The sequence below is a fragment of the Triticum urartu genome, chromosome 2 (genome assembly GCF_003073215.2).
Source record: "Triticum urartu cultivar G1812 chromosome 2, Tu2.1, whole genome shotgun sequence".
Classification (NCBI taxonomy): domain Eukaryota; kingdom Viridiplantae; phylum Streptophyta; class Magnoliopsida; order Poales; family Poaceae; genus Triticum; species Triticum urartu.
In genome coordinates, this window is record NC_053023.1 from 39,861,195 (window position 1) to 39,881,597 (window position 20,403).

The 20,403-nt window shown below is 47.6% G+C and overlaps 2 protein-coding genes across 2 annotated transcripts; one reads left to right on the forward strand and one right to left on the reverse strand.

Moving 5' to 3' along the window:
* Nucleotides 1-7,420: 7,420 nt before the first annotated feature.
* LOC125534902 (senescence associated gene 20-like) lies at nucleotides 7,421-7,885 on the forward strand. The gene has a single exon (XM_048697952.1). The coding sequence runs from the start codon at nucleotides 7,421-7,423 to the stop codon at nucleotides 7,883-7,885; it is 465 nt and encodes a 154-aa protein (XP_048553909.1).
* Nucleotides 7,886-14,132: 6,247 nt separating this feature from the next.
* LOC125535504 (putative kinase-like protein TMKL1) lies at nucleotides 14,133-16,974 on the reverse strand. The gene has a single exon (XM_048698566.1). It carries the CDS (start codon nucleotides 16,371-16,373, stop codon nucleotides 14,337-14,339), a length of 2,037 nt encoding a protein of 678 aa, XP_048554523.1. The 5' UTR covers nucleotides 16,374-16,974; the 3' UTR covers nucleotides 14,133-14,336.
* Between the last annotated feature and the right edge of the window lie 3,429 nt (nucleotides 16,975-20,403).

The window sequence follows — 20,403 nt, forward strand, 5'->3', positions numbered from 1 at the left end:
GCACTTCTCCCATTGCAAGAAAGATCAATCTAGTAGGCCAAACAAAACTGATAATTCGAAGAGACTTGCAAAGATAACCAATCATACATAAAAGAATTCAGATGAGATTCAAATATTGTTCATAGATGATCTTGATCATACCACAATTCATCGGATCTCGACAAACACACCGCAAAAGAAGATTACATCGAATAGATCTCCACAAGAGAGGGGGAGAACATTGTATTGAGATCCAAAAAGAGAGAAGAAGCCATCTAGCTAATAACTATGGACCCGAAGGTAGGTAAACTACTCACACTTCATCAGAGAGGCCTTGGAGATGATGTAGAGGCCCTCCGTGATCAATGGCCCCTCCGGCGGAGCTCCGGGAAAGGCCCCGAGATGGGATCTCTCGGGTACAGAAAGTTGCGGCGGTGGAATTAGGTTTTTGGCTCCGTATCTGGTAGTTTGGGGGTACGTAGGTATATATAGGAGGAAGAAGTACGTCGGTTGAGCAACATGGGGCCCACGAGGGTGGAGGGCGCGCCTGGGGGGGTAGGCGCGCCCCCCTACCTCGTGCCTTCCTCGTTAGTTGCTTTGCGTGGACTCCAAGTCCTCTGGGTCACGTTCGTTCCGAAAATCACGTTCCCGAAGGTTTCGTTCCGTTTGGACTCCGTTTGATATTCTTCTTCTGCGAAACACTGAAACGGACAAAAAACAGCAATTCTGGGCTGGGCCTCCGGTTAATAGGTTAGTCCTAAAAGATATATAAAAGTGTATAATAAAGCCCAATAATGTACAAAACAGAATATAATATAGCATGGAACAATCAAAAATTATAGATACATTGGAGACGTATCAAGAAGCTAGACCGTGTCCTCGCGAGCGCTGACTGGGAACAGAAGTTTCCTCTGGCTACCGTCCAGGCATTATCGCGCGGAATCTCAGACCACACCCCTTTACTGGTTGACTCTGGTGAGGCAACACACGTGGGGAATAAGAATACCTTCTCTTTCGAATTAGCGTGGTTTGAGAGAGAAGGCTTTTTTGATCTTATAGCCAGGGAATGGGCTAAAGATTCAGGAGGAAGGACTTCAATTGAGAGATGGCAGAATAAGATACGTCACTTGCGAAGTTTCTTCCGTGGGTGGGCTAAGCATCTCAGTGGGATTTATAAGGTTGAAAAGGAAAGGCTCCTTACCCTTATTCAGGCCTTAGATGTAAAAGCCGAGTCCATTGTCCTAGATTCAACGGAACTTCATGTTAAATTAGATGCGGAGATGAGATTGAAAGAGCTCTTGCGAGAAGAGGAATTGAAGTGGGCATTGCGGGCGAAGGTTCGCAAAGTGGTCCAGGGGGACGCCAACACTCAATTCTTTCATATGATCACAAACGGCAAGCATAGAAAGAAAAGGATCTTTCAGCTTGAGTAAGACGAAGGGACGATTGTAGGACAGGAGAATCTAAAATTATACATCACTAATTATTATAAGCAGCTTTTTGGGCCTCCGGAGGATAATTTCGTATCTCTGGATGAGTCGTGGATTGAAGATGTCCCTCAGCTTGCTTCAAACGATATTTTAACTGCTCCGTTCTCGGAGAAAGAGGTGTTTAAAGCTATTTCTCAGATGAAGAATAATAAAGCTCGGGGGCCGGATGGATTTCCAGCGGAGTTTTATGAAAGGTGCTGGCACATTATTAAAGGGGATTTGCTTCCAATGTTCCAGGATTTATTCGCTGGACAGCTTCACTTATTTCATCTGAATTTTGGAACCATTACTTTGCTTCCTAAGAAAACAGAGGCGGTGCGAATTGAGCAGTTCAGGCCTATCTGTCTTCTGAATGTAAGTTTCAAAAATTTCACCAAGGTTGGGACAAATAGACTCACGCAGATTGCGCATTCTGTGGTGTAGCCGTCCCGAACTGCTTTCATGCCAGACCGAACATCCTTGAAGGGGTGGTGGTTCTGCATTAAACGCTCCATGAAATCCATAAGAAAAAACTAGATGGGGTTGTTTTCAAAGTGGATTTCGAAAAAGCCTACGACAAAGTCAAATGGCCATTCCTCCAACAAGCGTTGGGGATGAAAGGTTTTGATCAAGCCTGGAGACAACATGTAGAATCTTTCACACAAAAAGGAAGTGTTGGTATTAAAGTGAATGATGATATAGGTCGGTATTTCCAAACACATAAGGGCTTGAGACAAGGAGATCCAATGTCACATATTCTATTCAACATTGTAGTCGACATGTTGACGATTCTAATAGGGGGGGCTAAGGATGTTGGCCAAGTAGGTAGTTTGGTACCTCATCTAGTTGATGGAGGTGTATCTGTCCTACAGTACGCAGATGATACAATCATCTTTATGGACCATGACTTGGCAAAAGCGAGAAACATGAAGCTGGTGTTATGCTTATTTGAACAATTGACTGGACTAAAAATCAATTTCCACAAGAGCGAATTGTTCTGTTTTGGAAGAGCCAATGAGGAACAAGAGGCATATAAGCAATTGTTTGGTTGTGAATTGGGGGCTTTACCTTTCACGTATTTAGGTATACCCATTCATCATCGTAAGCTAACAAATAGAGAATGGAAGTGCATTGAGGATCGATTTGAGAAGAAATTGGGCTAATGGAAGGGCAATTGATGTCGTATATAGGCCGTTTAATTCTCATTAATTCGGTTCTCACAAGTATGCACATGTTTCTTTTGTCTTTTTTCGAGGTACCAGTGGGAGTTCAGAAAAGACTTGATTTCTATCGATCCCGTTTCTTCTGGCAAAGTGATGAGCTGAAGAGGAAGTATAGACTAGCTAAATGGGACATTATTTGTCGACCGAAGGACCAAGGGGGTCTAGGTATCGAAAATCTTAAGGTGAAGAACAAAGTCTTCTTAGCAAATGGTTGTATAAGCTTTCTCGAGAGACCGAGGCCACATGGGCACAGATTCTGCGTAATAAGTACCTTCAATCCAAAACTTTACCCTAGGTGACAGCGAGGCCGATGGATTCGCCTTTCTGGAAAGGACTGATGAGAGTTAAATCGGTCTTTCTTAATCGTACCAAGTTTGTTGTCGTTAACGGTACTTCTACGAGATTCTGGGAGGATACTTGGCTACGGGACACGCCTCTCGCGCTTCAGTATCCTTCTCTCTATAGTATTGTTCAACGGAGAGATGCAACCGTTGAGTCAGTATGTCAGTCCACGCCTCTAAATATCAGCTTCAGGAGAGCGTTAGCCGGTAACCGTTGGGAATCTTGGCTCCATCTTGTAAGAAGATTGATGGATGTTCAACTTTCTCAACGTCTGGATCAGTTGTGTTGGAAGCTTACTAGGAATAGAGAATTTACAGTTAAATCCATGTATTTGGATGTTATTAATTCTAGTTCTATTCATACTTCGAAACATGTTTGGCATGTCAAAGTTCCCTTGAGAGTTAAAGTGTTTATGTGGTTTGTACACAAACAAGTCATTTTAACTAAGGATAACTTGATTAAACGCAACTGGATTGGATCCTCTCGATGTAGCTTTTGTGACAGGGATGAAACAATCAAACACCTCTTTCTCAATTGTCCTTTGGCAAAGATTCTTTGGCAATCAGTTAACATAGCCTTCAATATTACCCATCCGAATAATATTAACACGTTATTTGGGACGTGGTTGGATGGGATTGAGTCCCAAACTGCAAGACACATTCGTGTAGGAGTATGTGCTTTATTATGGGCTATCTGTAATTGCATAAATGATTTGGTCTTTAACAGAACAACAAATACTCACTTTTTGCAGGTTATCTTCCGGGCCACTGCGTTGATCCGTATGTGGTCGTTACTCACTCGGACGGAGGCCAGGGAGCGTTTGGTTACTGGATCTATCCGTTGGGAGATGGTAGCGCGGGATATTTTCAGCCGATTTGGATGGCGGTCATGTAATAGGATAGGCAATTAGTTTTCCTATCTCTCTTTTGCCAGCCACTTGTGGCTTTTATTTTTGTTCCCCAGCTCTTTGTGAGCAGCTTTTGTTTGAGACTTTAAGACTATTGTTGAACCTATTTGCTTGCTAATAAAGGTGGCCGTATGCATCACTATGATGCAGAGGCCGGGGATGTCCCCCTTTTCTAAAAAAAATACATGTTCTCGCTCAATTTTCATCGAACAAACCAAGCATTCCTTGCTATCGGTGTATTCTTATTTCAATGAAACTTTAGGGGGAGGGGTGGGGGGAGATGGTGGTAACCCGACATGGCATCACCCCATAACTACTAAGGGCATCTCCAAGGCGGACCCGTAAACCTCCCGCAATCATCTGGACCGCAGAAGCCATCCAATGTCGATATGTATCGGTCCGTGGGATGGTCCGGACGCGATTTCAACCACATATTGAAGACAAAAGTGTGGGAGGTTTGCGGGCGTCCGAACACCCGAAACGTAGGACTCCAACACCCCCGGCCCACCCAATCCCCCTCCCGGTCCCATTGCCTTCCACTCTGCCCCTTCTCCCCCTTGCTTTGCATCCGCACCCTCCACCTTCGCCACCGCTGTTGTTCGTCTCTGACCGCCACAGAGGCATTGTCGAACGTCCGCAACCAGCACCAACACACCCGCTCGCCATTCCGACGGAGCTTTCAGCCCTGGAGCCGTTTGTACCCAAGTATGATCTGCCCCCTGTCAACGACCTCCGTGGCAGACACCACGCCCGGCAGGTGTTCGGTCAAATGTCATTGAGCTTATTTTCAAATGCTATGTCGTTTTTTAGAGTACAAAAGATGGTGTGCTGCTCGACCATGGAGGATGAGTTTTGTCCGATGCGTGGCTGGCTGTATCCGTGGATTTCATAGGAGGAACAGAGGACCGCCCTTCTGGGAGCAAGTGCATGAAAAGTTTCACGCGGGAAAGCACATTGCGCCCTACAATTTGTGGACATGGATTTTTAGAGCACTTGCACCCAGGCCCTGCTATCCTAACTCTTCATAATCGCTTTAAGATTCGTGCGACACAACTAACTTTCTATATGAAATTTTCTCTTTTTTGTTTCTCCCACGTAGAACATATCTTGAAGTTCAAACATATGCAGCGTGGCAAAGCTTTCTAACTAGAATCTAGGATAAATCTTTCAGAATTTTTTGTCCGACATAAATACTAAAAATATGATTTTTTTAATCAAACAATACATGTTTTGTATATTTATATTTGACAAAAAAATCTGAAAGATTTATCCTAGATTCTACTTTGCTTTGCCACGCTGCATAGATTTGAACTTCAAGATATGTTCTATGTGAGAGAAACAAAAAAGAGAAATGTATTTGCGCGAATCTTAAAGCAGGAAATGGATGGCTAGATAGAGAGGGCCAGGGTGCATGTGCTCTAATATATATTTTCATACAATGTGTACATCATGCAACCATGCAACGTCATGTCGTATTGTCTTATCACTGGCACGCTATCCATGTCAGCGTCATCAAGTTCTGCAACTTGGTCAGTCAGCTCGAGGCAAGGTGGCCATTGCACGCGGAGGAGATGGTAAATTTTACTTCCTCTTGCTAACCTTGTTGATTGATTCATTCACTCAATGTTGATCTACACATTATATGTAGCCCGCATGCGTCGCCGTGCTGTACCACAGGTCAACGGGACGGCCATTTACATGCACACACTGTTGGATGAAGTTGAAAGGAGAGTATGTGCGGGAGGACATGATCCGTTGAAAAACTTGTTGAATATCCGGGATCTAGTCGAATTCGAGACCTTGTTGTACTAGACTTAGTTTACATTCTATGTGTGGATGATTCATGCTATTTTCTATCCAAATTTTGATGAATATCGGTCGGTTTGCATGAATTCCGTCCGGTTAGTTAAAATGCGGTTTGAAATTTATGTGGCTAACGTTGGATGGATGCCTCCCGCATCCGTGTTCGCGGACTGGTCCCCTCCTGTCTGCAGACGGATACAGGTTTTTTTTTGCAGGTTGCCGTTGGAGATACCTTAATATCGTAGTATTCACTGCTTCGTCCATGACAATTACATCCCACTTTGTCAATTCCTAACTCGAACAGACGGTGAGTCTAACTTGTTTGTTTTACTATGCAGATTAGTGAAAGTGATAAGCCGACCTTCCTCCTCCTCCTCCTCCTTCAAGAAAGAAAGTTAGGGTCCGTGCCTCTCGCCGGCGCCGGCGCAGGTCCGCCTCGTCTCCGGTGGCCCTAGGGCCATGAAGGCGCGGTGGATCCTGGCAAGTGCCGGCGGGAGGGCTTCGTTTTTAGTCGTTTTTTTCAATCTTGTTAGGGTTTGTGTCTTACTCAGGAAGGCGAGACGGCGGCGGCTCCCTGAAGATGGAATAAAGGTCTCCCCGCCTAGCCCCCGTTCCGGCGGTGCGTCTAGTATCGTTGGTGGACGTGTGGAGATGTGTATCCGGCAGATCTATCTTTGGTGGATTTGCTCGGATCTCGTCGTTGTTCGTCTACGTTCGTGAGTCTTCGGTTTGGATCCTTTCGATCTACGTTATTTTTCATCGGCGGCGGTTGCTGTTCTGGGGTGCTGGTCCTATGGGGCCTTAGCACGACGACTTCCCGACTGTCTACTACAACAAGTTGTGCCCGGCTCCGGCGATGGAGGGGCGATGATGGCGGCGCGCCTTCGGCTCGCTTCGGTGCTTGTAGTCGTCGCTAGGTTGTCTACGAATCTGGATGTAATTTTTATTTCTGGTATTCGTTGTACTGCCATGATTGAAAATGAATAGGTTGGAAGTTTTTCCGAAAAAAAGAAAGATTAGTGAAATGACAAAGGGCATATATTGTGTATGCGTGGCATGTGCAAATGTACCGTGATTCTTACCCCTAATCTCCCATGCTTTAGTTGGAAGTGTATAGACATATACAGGGACATTTACTTTTTCTATTCAAAAAGAAAACGACAGACAGGGATATCTGCCGCGAGGCGTCTTGTGTTCCACTCCAAACCAAAAACAAAATATTTTTACAGGCCTATACAATAAAAATTATGAATAGCATTGTACAAGACATACACATCATTTACTACATCTTGCGTGCTGGCACAATTTTGAAATCAAATTCCGAATAATTAACTGCAAATGGCTCGGTTGTGAAGATCAAATATGGCGTTCTGATACTGTACTCGTCCCACAGTCCTCCATCGAGAGAACGACTTACAGTTCAGCAAATTAAAAACCAAATAGCAACTCATAGATATCACCGAACCAGAGATTGTTCATGTGCGTCAGTGCGTGCATAAAAGCGAGAGAATGGGTATACACGTAATTTCATGCCCTCTACTACCCGGCCGGCCAGTCAGGTTGCACACACCAGCCTATATATACGTATGCCTACCTTCTTCTTCAACACACACTCAGCTCTCTCAAGTTCTCATCTCAGGTACAGGACACTAGGCTACTCATCATTTTTCATGTTTGCACTCGCACTGTAGTTAACCATGGGCAAGCACGCGCCGTCCAAGTCCAACCGCGAGGTGGTAGAGTCCCTGTACGCTTCCCTGGCCCGTGGCGACGCGGCGGCCGTGACGGCACTGCTGGCAGCGGACCTGGACTGGTGGTTCCATGGGCCGCGCCGGTGCCAACACATGCGACGCCTGTTGACCGGCGAGGCGGCGGGTGCTGTGGCGTTTCGGTTCACGCCAACGCGGGTTGCGGAGGTCGGCAGCGCCATGGATGGCCAGTGGGTTGTGGCGGAGGGGTGGGCCGGCGAGCACGACTACTGGGTGCACGCGTGGTGCCTCCGCGACGGCATCATCACCAACTTCCGTGAGTACTTCAACACGTCTGTCACCGTCAGGAATCTAGGCCAGACGGCTAAGGAAGACGTGGTGTGGGCCATATGGGAGAGCCAATCGCCCAGGCCCAAGAGCCGCTCCATGCCGGGTCTAGTGCTCGCCATCTGACATTACATAGTTTGTATGTGATGTACATATTTTGTAAAAAGAAAAATATTGTTTTTACCCGGACAACGGGTAGTTGGTTTTTGACCATGCAAGATATGGTGTACAAATGATGTAAATCATGGTTTTACTTTTGAGAGTTGGTCTTTTTACTTGCTAGCATGTTCTTTGTGAATGAGTGCAAATTTCAAGCAGCTATAATAGTTTTATAAGACATTTTCTTCGTTTCTTCGAAAGGTCTTTAACCCAACAGACCACCCGTAAAACTTGAAGGAAGCGAGAGGGACCGCGACATTACAAGAAACATCTATTTGGGTGGGCGGGCGGCCGGGCGGGCTTGGGGAAGAGAAAAGAAGGAAGGGCAAGCACACAAGTTTCTAAAAAAAAGCACAAATACGCGGACAAGTTTTTTTTTTTGAGAAAAGCTTGCTAAGCTTTATTGATTAGCTAAAATGGTTGCATGAATTACAACTGGGTCATGAGGAGTACCCAGCCAAAGATCCCTCCCAACCGGGAGAGAAACACCAAACTTAGCTAGCCTGTGAGCTTCATAATTCGCAGCTCGAGGTTCAAAAAAGAAATTACAAGATGCAAAGGAATGAGAAATATCTAAAATCTCTCTGATGATGATGCCGTAGTCCCCCTCAACTCTCTGATGTATATGATGTACTGTCTGTTTGCAATCTGAAGCGACATGGTGAACCATCCCAAGATCTTGCGCCAAACAAAGGCCTTCCCTGCACGCAATAGCTTCTAGCATCGGTGGATCCAACAAACCTGTGAATGACCAGCATGGAAGAGCCCAAATAAGCGCCATCACTGTCCCGCACACGGGAGCGGCCGTACCAACATTATGGTTGGTGGAAACTGCAACGTCAACATTAATCTTTATGGAACCCTAAACTGGCGGGATCCACTTGAAATTTTGGTTTGCTTGTGCAGGAACCGTCTGTAGTGGAGGTTCTGGCCGCGCACTCAACTGATCCAATTCAGCTATGAAGTTAATAACGAAATTGTGCATAGCATATGGACTTTGGTTTATACCTTCGTGAATGAGTTTTCTCCTCGCATACCAAATAGCCCATAAAATGACTGTCATCCTTGTTAACTAATCGTGATTCAACACATCCATCATTGAGAATAACCAAGCACGGGCAGAAGGTTCTGACGTGGCTATCATATGCTCCAGGAGGTCATGGTCCTCTAATGCCCAAACACACCTCGCCATATTGCACTCGAGTAAACTGTGTCTCCAAGTGTCTTGTGCTCCGCACGCAAAACACCCCTCGTGATTCGGCATATTTCTGTCCTTGCATACATCCTTTGTTGGTAGTGAATTTTTTGACAAACGCCACAAGAATTTTGCTTTGCCGGGACTGTCACTTTCCACAAAGTGTTCCAGGAACGCTCGTTTTCAGAATTATTTGAGGACCCAGCTCATTCCTCCAACCAATCCTCCCTCCTCTTTTTCGTTTCCACGGTCATCCTATACACCGACCGAACTGAGAATATTCCATTCTTTTCAAAAACCGCATGAGCAAAAATCATTCATGGCCCGAGTACACACATGATTTCTCAATATGGCCGCTGCATCATACGGTAAGAAAACTTGCTCAATGAGGTCTGTGTTCCAGCGTGCATTCTCATGATCTATCAGTTCGGAGACAAGTGTGTGACTATGCCCATGATGTTTGGCCCACGTGGCCTCGCATCGTTGTCATCATCTACTGGCCTACCTGCCAACCATGTCCACGTTATCTCCTTTGGGACCTACGTATTTCTCAAAAAAAATTCTCCATTGGGACCTCCTATTTAGCACCCTGCGAGCTGGCCTCCCTTCCACCGGCGCACCACTTTGGGCCGGCTCATTTGCGGATCTGGATGCGCCATTATTTTTTCTTTTTTCTTTTTTCTTTTTGTTTCTGTTTTTGTTTTATTCTTCTATAAAATAATTCAGGATTAAAAAAAGTTGTAAAATTTCGAAAAATGTGATTTTTTTAATGTTCGTAATATAAAAATCTCGTGATTATAAAAAACATCATATATTTAAAAATTGTTTGTGAATTTCAAAAATGTTCATGAATGGTAAAACATGCTTGCTTATTCAAAAAATGTTCATAGTATGACAGAAAAATCGTGAAAGGAAAAAGTACCCCTGTTCAGAAAATGTTCACGATTTTTTTAAACATGTTCGCGAAAGTCAAAAAACAATCGTTAATTTCAAAAAAAATCCCAAATTTCAAAAAAAAATCGTTGACTCAAAAATGTTCACCGATTCAAAAAAAATGTTCATGAGTTTCAAAAAGATTGTCATGAATTTTAAAATGTTCAGGATTTCAAAAAAATGTTCACGGATTTGAAAAATGTTCGGCCTTCTATTCTTGCTAACCCCGCTCTCTAGCCGTGTGTACTCTGAGGACCTCCTCAGCGACCTGTTCAACTTGTCTTACGCCCGCCGTCATTTCCTTTATTCTTTCTGGGTTTTTCTGCAAGACATTTTAATCATGTAAATATTTTCACAATCAGATTAACTGGAACACAGGGATCAGAAAACCCTGTTATTCTCAAAGACCACTTTATTTCTAAGTTTCCAAAGAGTCCAAACTATAGCAGAAACACCAACTGCCATAAGATCTCTATCATTTTTGTTAAAAAATTTATCCATATTCCCAACATCTGTTGTATGTTATCAGGAATATCATGCATGTTAAAAGCACATTTCATAACCATCCACAACATCCTCACAACAGAACAATGAAAAAAGAGATGATTAATATTTTCTTCCCTCCCACAAAAAGAGCAGCTATTATTTCCAATCCAAACCCTATGAATCAAGTTATCTTTAGTAAGAATGATCCCCCTCAAGGTTAGCCACATAAAGACTTTGACGCGCGGGGGCATCTTGATTTTCCACAATAATTTATGTGGATAACTATCCCAGTTTGTATCATAAACCTGTAGCAAGATTTCATAGTGTATTTTCCATTCCAGTCAATGTTCATTCAATCTAAATGCCCCACAAGCCTCTTTGATGTGTTCCCATAGCTCCAAAGACTCACCATATAAGGTTCTTCTAAAGTGGAATGTGTCTAAACCCTCCCCCGGCACATCAGCAACTGATTTGTTTTTTTTTAAACAAATATTGTACAGCCTAGGAAAGCTATCTTTCAGAGACTTTGGCCCCAACCACTAATCTTCCCAAAATTTGACATTTCTCCCATTCCCCACAATAAATCTACACAAAGAAAAGAAGAACTCTTTATGTTTTAATAGCTCAGACCAGAACTGAGAAATGTAAATTTTCCACCAACATTTACATAACAAGGCTTTATTCATCAAAGCCAGATTTTGAATCCCCAACCCCCCATGTTTTTAGGTTTACACACTTCAGACCATTTAACTAGATGGTATTTCCTCTTAGCCCTAAAAAAATCATTCCCTTATTCACCCCAACAGCCAATCCATAGAATGGCATCATGTAATAGGGAATACCAGTCAGCGAGGATTGAATCAGAGTAATCCTACCAGCGCTAGCTAAAAACCTCCCCTAACATGTACCACATTTCTTCTCTATTGTTTCCTCTGGAGGTTTCCAATGTTTATTCCTAATTTTTTTTTTATCTATGGGGAGGCCTAAGTATTTCAAAGGGAGCTCCCCCGGAGGGCAAGTAAAGATTTCAGAATACCCCTCTTGTTTATCAATGGCTTTTCCAAACAAGAACAATTCACTTTTATGAAAATTGATTTTCAGCCTAGACATCTGCTCAAACAAACATAATATTTATTTCAAATTATGTGCACTATCAAAATCACCTCACGGAAGAAAAATGGTGTCATCTACATACTGCAGCATGTTAACACCACCCACCAAATTATCATGTAACAGGCCTTTGATCAGACCATTTTTCCTGGCATTATTCGTAAGCATTGCCAGTGCATCAGCTGCAAGATTAAAGATCAAAGGAGACAAGGAACCCCCCTGCCTTACCCTTTATGAGTTCGAAAATATGGTCCAAGATTATCATTTACTTTAATACGCATATTACCCCCTCTGATGGTCCCCATAATCCAATCAATCCATTTACCAATAATTCCTTTAATTTTAACATTTAAAAAACAGAAAGCCATTTAACATTGTCATAGTCTTTTTCAAAATCAACTTTAAACAACAGAGCACATTTTTATTTTGGATGTTGGTCATTGCACTTTGCAAAATCTGATAGTGATGTCATGTTTTCACTCCGTAATGCATGAACTGATTATGGTGTGCATAAAAAAATGGTGAACTAATGGGCTTGTTACGGGAATATTACGGGCCATTCCTCAAAATTATCCTCACCCCCCGAATTTCATGGTGGGTGGGGCCCATCTCTTTCCCCCTTAATCCAATCCAACCTGGCAAGTCACTATCACTCCATAACAAAACATAATATTTGGTGGATGTAGCATTGTTGTCTATAGGCAATACTCAAACTCTCTCTATATACCTTTCTCGCCTCGCATATCTTCCGCCCAGGGTTGTATTTCCGTTATGTCGGGTAATAGAAAATGGGAGGTGCGGTCCAAAAAAAACACCTACAACTGTAATTTGCCAAAGAGAAAAGTATGTTTTTGGCCCCTCAAGTTCACCAAAAATCTACATTTGGACCCTCAAGTTTTTTCTGGATGATATTTAGTCCCCATGTCTCAAACCCGGATACAAAATCAGATTTGCTAGGAAAACCGGCCACGTGTCTATGGTTTTCTCCCCGAGCTCCAGATCCCCTTGTTGTGCATCTTGCCTGCATCATGTGGCTGCCGCCCGAGCAACCTCTCCCGACCTTTGTTGTGTGCCTCTCCGCACCACCGTGTTCCTGCTGCCCCTTAGTCACCTGCAACGAGGGCACTTCTTCCCATTCTCCCTTTGCGGCTGGTGTCGCGCACCACCTTCTCTTCTGCTCCTAGCACACGATCTAGAGATGATTCCTCCCAGCCACCTTGAGCCGTAGTGACCCACTGACCCTCCTATTCTTCCTCTACATCCTCCAGCAACCTCCTAGTCAGAGGAATCTAGCAGGGAAGCTTCCCTTGTTCCCCTCCGGCAAAATTACCCATCGGCAATTCCCCAGCCATGGCGAGTGCTTGTGGCTATCCTCCTCCAATTCCTCACGGCAATATCACCAGGAGGTCCGACCAAACAATCGCTCATCATCAGTTTCAGTGGGGAAGCGATGCTTGCCTTTGCCAGGCGATGCCCTGCCATAGCCACACCTCTTGTGTGCAGGGCTGCCTCTTTTCGTGGCTACTGTGTGTCGAGCCCGCCTCCCCCGCATGCGGTGAGCTGCGACGGTCAGTACATCTTCATCGACGGGCGCTGTCGTGCAGCGGAGTAATGCAGGTACCCTTAACTCATCCGTTCCGTGCCCCGAGCTGGAGATTGAAGATGACTGGAGTCAGCCAATGGACCCCTTCCGTAAGCCAGAGAGGTGAAGGGGTAAGCAACTGACAGCCCAGGCTCACGTCATTTTAAGTGGACACGTGGCCAGTTTTTCCAATCTAATCTGATTTTTGACAAAAGTTGTTCAGTTTTGAGACATGGGCGACTAATTGCAGGGAAAACTTTTACGGAAATGATATATCCCGAACGTTTGAATTTTAAGCATGGCAATCCAAACATTTTTCATGGCAACTTTAGTTCATGCGAGTTTGGCGAACATGACAATTTTCTGACAAAAAAAACAAAATGGGACAAAGTGGTCATGTTTTAAGAACTAAAGTTGCCACCTAGCGTCAACTAAAATTGCCATGAAAAAACATTTGGGATGACATGCTTAAAATCCGAATGTTAGGGATTTATCAGGTTCCAACTTTTTAAGAGACTAAGTACTCCCTTCGTCCCGTGAAAAAAAGGTGGAAGCCACCATCTCTCTCCTTTTATCATATCCCTCTCCTTTTTAATTATCCTACCCCTAGACCTAGGTGCATGGAAAATTAAAAAGACTATACATAAAATGCTATTGGTCTTGATTATCGTCTGATGAGAGAAGCAGTTTTTTCTATTTTAATGTGCATTGGTAAGATAGATGTACACTTTTTTTAAACATATTTTAAAGTCAAACGTACGCTTTTCATGGGACGAAGAGAGTATAGACTATCGGTAAATTTGAGGAACAGAAACATACTTTTTCTGTGTCAAAAGAAAAAAGGTTTCATTTCATTCTACGAATCTACTACCACTGTCGGCCAGTGCAGTGATCTCGGGCGCAATTGGTCAATGCACGAACATAACCATGCCACGGCATTTCTCTCTCTAATTAATTGTGAGTTGTACTCCTACACATCTTGAAGTAGGAACACCTAGGATTCCTGACTGATCCATCAAAGCAGAAACAAACCCATCAATGTTGTCGGCATGGCGATCGACCAGCATGCATCATGGACAATTCACCGGGCATCGTAAAAGCTAGCCATACAGCTACGCAGCGGTCGTCGGCGTGCCGGCCTCGCTCCTCGTCTCGGCGGGGCTGTACAGCGCCGACCGGCTGGCCTTGGGCCGGCTCTCCTCGAGCTGCCGCGCCACCTCCGCCATGCTCGGCCTCGCCGCCGCCACCGGCGCGCAGCAGCCCATCGCCAGCTTCAGCGCCTGCACCAGGCCCTCCTCCGCGGGGCTCCGCACGCCCTTCGCCACCTCCGGGTCGAACACCTCCACGGCCGTCTCCTCCAGCACCGCCGCCTTCACCAGCGCCGGCAGGCCGTCGCCCCCGTTCGCCGCCGGGGAGGGCTTCCTCCCCATCAGCAGCTCCAGCAGCAGTATCCCGAACGCGTACACGTCCGTCCGGGGCGCGCACCGCTTCATCGTCTGCAGCTCCGGCGCGCAGTACCCGTCCGCCCTCGCCGCCGACAGCACGGCCTCCGCCGCCGACGGCACCAGCAGCCTGCCCACCACCGCGTACTCGGTCACCCTCGCCACGAAGTACTCGTCCACCAGCACGTTCGACGACCGCACGTTGCCGTGCACCACCGGCGCGTCCCCGTGTCGGCTCTCGTGCAGGTACGCCAGCGCGCGCGCCGCGCCCAGCGCGATCTTGTGCCGCCGCGGCCAAGTCAGCGCCGGCCTGCTCTCAAGACCGCCGCCGTGGAGGAGGTCATGGAGCGTCCGGTGCGGGAAGTAATCGTAGACGAGAAGCTTCTCGCCGCGCCGGCCCTGGTAGAATGCCCGGAGCGGCACCAGGTTCTCGTGCCGCGCGCGCCCGATGCGCCGCACGGCCGGCCCGCACGACGCCGCGTCCTTGCAGCTCCCCTCGCGCAGCAGCCGGAGCTCGATGCTGCCGCCGGCGTCCGCCAGCTTCGCCTTGTACACCGTGCAATAGTTCGCTTTCTCCACCACCTGCCCCGTCGCATTCAGCACCTCCTCCAGCGTGAGGTGCTCCCCGCCCTGGAACACCACCAGCTTCCCCTCGCCGCCTTCCTCCGTCTCCACCCCCTCCTCCGCCGCTCGCCTCACCCTGTTCCTCCTCCACCTCCCCTGCGCCCACCCGATGCACACCGACGCCAGCACGACGGCGCCGGCCATCAGGCCGATGACCATCCCCGCGACGCTGCCGGAGCTGAGGCCCGAAGGGGACACGCACGGCTGCTGTAACGGCGGGCCGCACAACGCCGGGCTGTTTCCGAGGAACGACTCCGCGGTGAAGCTCGAGGCCGCGAAGCCCGGGGGCGTCTGACCGGAGAAGTTGTTGTACGAGAGGTTGAGCATCTGGAGGCCTCTCATCGCGGCGAGGGACTCCGGTATGGGTCCCTCGAGGCGGTTGCCGCCGAGGTCGAGGCGCTGGAGGCCACGGAAGCCCGTCAGGAACGCCGGGAAGTCGCCGGAGAAGCGGTTGGCGCCGAGGTCAAGAATCCGGAGACGGTCGCACGTATCGTTAGGCCCCGCCGGCGCGGGAATCGCTCCGGTGAGAGCGTTACCATGGAGGCGGAGCTCGGCGAGGCGGTCGCAGAGGTTCCAGATGGAGGGCGGGAGCGCGCCGGAGAGGGCGTTGCCGGCGAGGTCGAGCTCGGCCAGCGCGGGCGCGTTGCCGAGCTCGAGCGGGATGGCGCCGGAGAGCGAGTTGGCGGCGAGGTAGACGGTCTCGAGTGCCGCGAAGGCGCCGAGCTCCTGCGGGAGGCGGCCGGCGAGCGCGGCGGCGGGGAGGCGAATGGAGGTGAGGAGCAGGGCGGCGTCCCCGGCGAGCGAGAGGTTGGCCCGCACGCCGGGGGCGTCGCAGCGGAGCGGCCGGCCCGCGGGCGTGGCCCAGCGGAGGCCGCGCCAGAGGCAGAGCGGCGTGGAGGCGTTCCAGGTGGCGAGCTGCGCGTTGGCGGCCGCCGCGCCCTGCAGCGCCGGCTTCAGCTTGTCGATGACGAGGGCGACGTCCCCAGCGGCGAGGACGGGTAACGGGGAGCGTAGCAGGAAGAAGAAGCCGGCGAAGAGGAGGGGGAGGAGGCAGCGCGGCAGTGCGCGCGCTGTGGTGCGCATCGTACAAACTCTGTGCAGGGGGAGCTAGCTAGCGGCTAGCTGAATCTGAATGGAGCTGGAGCTGGAGCTGGAGTGGGCAAGTGAAGTGGAGTGGAGCAAGAAAGAAGAAAGCGAGGCAGAGCAGCTTGGTCGGTCGTCTCGTCTCGTCTCGTCCTTGTGAATGTTCTCGCTTTAGACGGCGGGCTGGCTCTGGCTTTCCACGCACACCAGCTGCTGCTGCCAGTGGCGAGCGGGCCTGCTGAGCGCTGAGTGCGCTGACTGACAGACGCACAATTTTCTTTTCTTTTCTTTTCGGTGATGGGAACGGAGGCGTCCACGGCACACTTTGGTCGTCCTTGGGGCGAAGGTCAGCATCGCAGGCGCAGAGGGCGTGGGCGTGGGCGGCAGCCGCTACGCGCTCTACAGTCGCGGCTGCGTTCGTGCGTGCGTGTGAAATGCCCGGGGAACAGTACGAGTATCACACTCGACTCACGTGTAGTAGTGGTACTACTACGCTGGACGGATTGCTAGTTAGGACGAGACATGCATGAGTGGCTCCGACACGAGCATGGGAGCATGTGATCCAGCAGCTACGTTGCCGAGAGTCAAGTGTGCACGCACGCACGCCGATTTAAGCGAGTAATTTACTTGTATCAAGATCTATCTATGTTCTTGCTCTTGTCCATTAGTCAAACAAACCGACCACGATAAGATTCCCGTGTCGACCGCATAATTGCACGGTGCTTCCATCCCGTGCTCCTGCTTGCCAATTAATTAACACAGTACAAACTACAAATGCAGGAAAAAAACTTACGATCCAAGCTTCATTTTACAAAAACTTATGATCTATTCATCAACCATCATATCAGTTAAAAAACATCAGGAATTCAAGAGTAATAAAAATTATTATACCTATGTCCATAGACCATCTAGCAACGACTACAAACACGGTCAACATCGCCTCTCCATCACAGGAGCCATGCAAAAAAGCCTCAAAGGACCAGCACACCACATCAACAATCCATAGACACACAAACATAGACGAATGAAGACCGGATCCACGAAGACAAACACCAATCGAATCCTGCAAGATCTGCTAGAGAAACACCTTTGCATGCCCTCCGACAATGCAAGTTGCACCGCCTGCACGCAATGCTAAGTGGAGAGGACCTTATTCCATCTTCAGGGACCCGCTGCCGTCTCGCCATCCTAAGCAGGACACAAATCATAAAGAAACTAAAAAAACACCTAAAAATAAAGTAGGAGCCCTCCCACCGACAAAGTCTGAGATCCACCACGCCTCTATGGTCCTAAAGCTTGTTGTATCTTCAGACGGACCGGCGACAGAGATCGTTCCCTTCTTGAAGGCGTCGTCGCGGCTCTCATTGCCCGTCATGCGGCTCCGAGGAAAACTCTGATCCTTGGATCGGGCGGTGGCGGCGCGCCAGTGTCGTTCCCTTCTTGAAGGCGCCGCCTTGGTGCGCATGGTTCGTCATATGTAGCTTCATCTCTGCATGGTGGTAGTGCTAGGGGTGGTGTTGCCGCGCTCAACGTCTTTGTATCCTGCCCTGGGTGTGTGCGTGTGTTGCGGTGGTGTGGCGTGTGTTTGTACCGGGTGCTTGTTGATTGGTGCTTTATATATAAAGTGGGATGAAAGCCTTTTCCGGTAAAACCACAGGAGACAAGACAGATTGACGACGGTGCGAAGGGGAGGCAGGGAAACACAAGATGCATGGGAGTCTCTAGCGAGGGAGTAGAAAAATGTTCTTTATACCTAACTTAATATCCTAGCTAAGGGCATATCCAACACCGACATTTAAAACAGACACAATATTTGTTCGCGAAATGGTTCGGATACGGATACGAGCCGGTCATCCAAACCTGTCCCCCGTCGCCCGGTGCTGTTTTTTGTAAGTGTGCAACACTCCAAATGATGGCAGGAATCTTTGAGGAGTGAAAAATATTAAAATATAACAATAGCTTGAATATAAATATTTCAATTCAACTATGTTTAGAAATAAAATAGTTCAAACTTGAATTGAACTTTGGGAAAACCTTTATTGCCATGCTACCTACGATAAAGCTACCATGAACTAGTTAATAAATCTGCCATGCTCTAGTAAGTAAAGTTGTTGCGCTCTGAAAAGTAAAAATGCCATGGTACCTACAATAGAAATAGAACAAATTTGCCATGGCAAAAAGCATGGTAGCATGTGTGAGAATTTGCCATCATTCGCTGGACAATTCTTTGTGATGAATTTCCATATGAGCAATACAAAACATTTCCTAAATTTGCCAAAATTAATACAAGTAACCATAGCTTAACCCATTTACGTTTGCACAAACAAAAATGAACATAATGTCAAGCTTTATGGATTGGTGAAACTAGGAGGCTGTTTGGATGGGAGCCCGAGGCCAGGGTAGACATCTGGTGATACGGCTACAGTACATGCTCCCCTGATCCGAGAGCATGGTAAGCGTTGGATCTGAACTGGAGGAACAGGATTGAGTAGGCTCACTTCGCGTTGCAAATTATGCAGAAGGCACCCTCGTTTATTCTACAAACCAGTGACGAGCTGCAAATCCTCCTTCCCTGTTCGCCTCTTCCTCAATCGATTTGCATCGCCGCCGGCCACCATGGCATGCCCCCATCCACCCTGCTAGTTCCGATCCAGCGCAGATTATAGGGCTCTCTCGGCTCTCGCGCGTGTTGATTCCTTCGCTCACATCCGGTCATTTTTATGGGAGCCGTCGCTGGAGCCGACCGCATCGCGGGGGCCGGAGACCCTACGCAACAACGATCGGGTAAGAGACATCGCCTCCTTCGTCGTACGCATCTGGGGCGTTTTCTCGTGTTCGATTTCGTGATTTTTCTTATTTGATTTTTGGATTGGATGTTTGCGCTGCGGAAGTCGGTGTCGTTCGGTCGATTCCTGTCCGAGCCACTCGAGTGTACCACGGTGACGACCTTGCCGGCACGGGCGGCCACCATAGGACATTTCCAGTCGCCGCCGCCAACCACGCTCAATCTAGAGTTACAAGTCAATTTCTCAGCGCCAGCCACGGAGGTTGGAGCTCATTCCGCATCTTCCAGCAGCGGTGCTGAATGTATTGGCGGTTTTGGGCCAGGCCTGTGGTTTGCTTTACTGGACACCTACGTGCTTCCTGAAGGTGCTATTAGTGTTGTATAATCTCCTCTGTTTTGCATGCTCTTGTTGCTTATATTTGAGTTGAATCAAAGCAGCATGATTAGTTTTGCTTGTAGGATTTTATTTGCTTCACTTAATATTCGTTGTTGCCTGGTCTTGACGTGGAAGGATGTATGTGGCAAAATTGTGCAGGAATGTTTTTTCTAGCATTTTGGAACTCAACTCTGTATGAATTAAACACTGATTCTCGCTTGTAGGTGTTGAAAGTGCGTAAGTTTGATTTCGTTGGTTTTATGTACCAGTTCTGTTAATGATTCTCACCTCCTCTGGAGTTGCCGATTGAATATTTGATGTATTTATTACTCCCTCCGTTTCGAATTATCTAGATGTATTTTAGTTCTAAATATATTCATTTTTGCGACAAATAATTTGGAACGGAGGAAGTAGTTATCAAGCACCTAGTCGGTCAACATGTACCGATACTGTACTGCACTTAGCCAGACCACAGCTTGAATGAGATATAGTAGATTTTGCAAACACATGCTTCTTTTGAGGGGCAGGATGCAAATGTTCTAGGGGCACAGGTAAACAGCAGGATGAGTTGATCAAGACCATTCCCTACAGATCTAACGGCCCCAGCAGACCTGTAGCACCGTATCACCTAATTGACGGTAGCACTAGATATGGCGTTGACCATCTACATGGGCAGCGTTTGGATTGAAGCCCGTTATTGGGCTCCCCAAGCCTTGATTCAACTCTTCGGTTCATTTTCTCACCAACGCGTTGGCAAGTTGTGCAGCATCGCCAATTTTTGGGCTCGCTCATGCGTTGGCAGGGTCAGCATGGGCACAATCCAAACAACCCCTAGTTGTCTAGGTAGACATGCTTCATAGTTGCCACAT

Excerpts from the sequence above, each read along its gene's own strand:
- LOC125534902 (XM_048697952.1), top strand. The coding sequence starts at position 7,421 with ATGGGCAAGCACGCGCCGTCCAAGTCCAACCGCGAGGTGGTAGAGTCC.
- LOC125535504 (XM_048698566.1), bottom strand. The coding sequence starts at position 16,373 with ATGCGCACCACAGCGCGCGCACTGCCGCGCTGCCTCCTCCCCCTCCTC.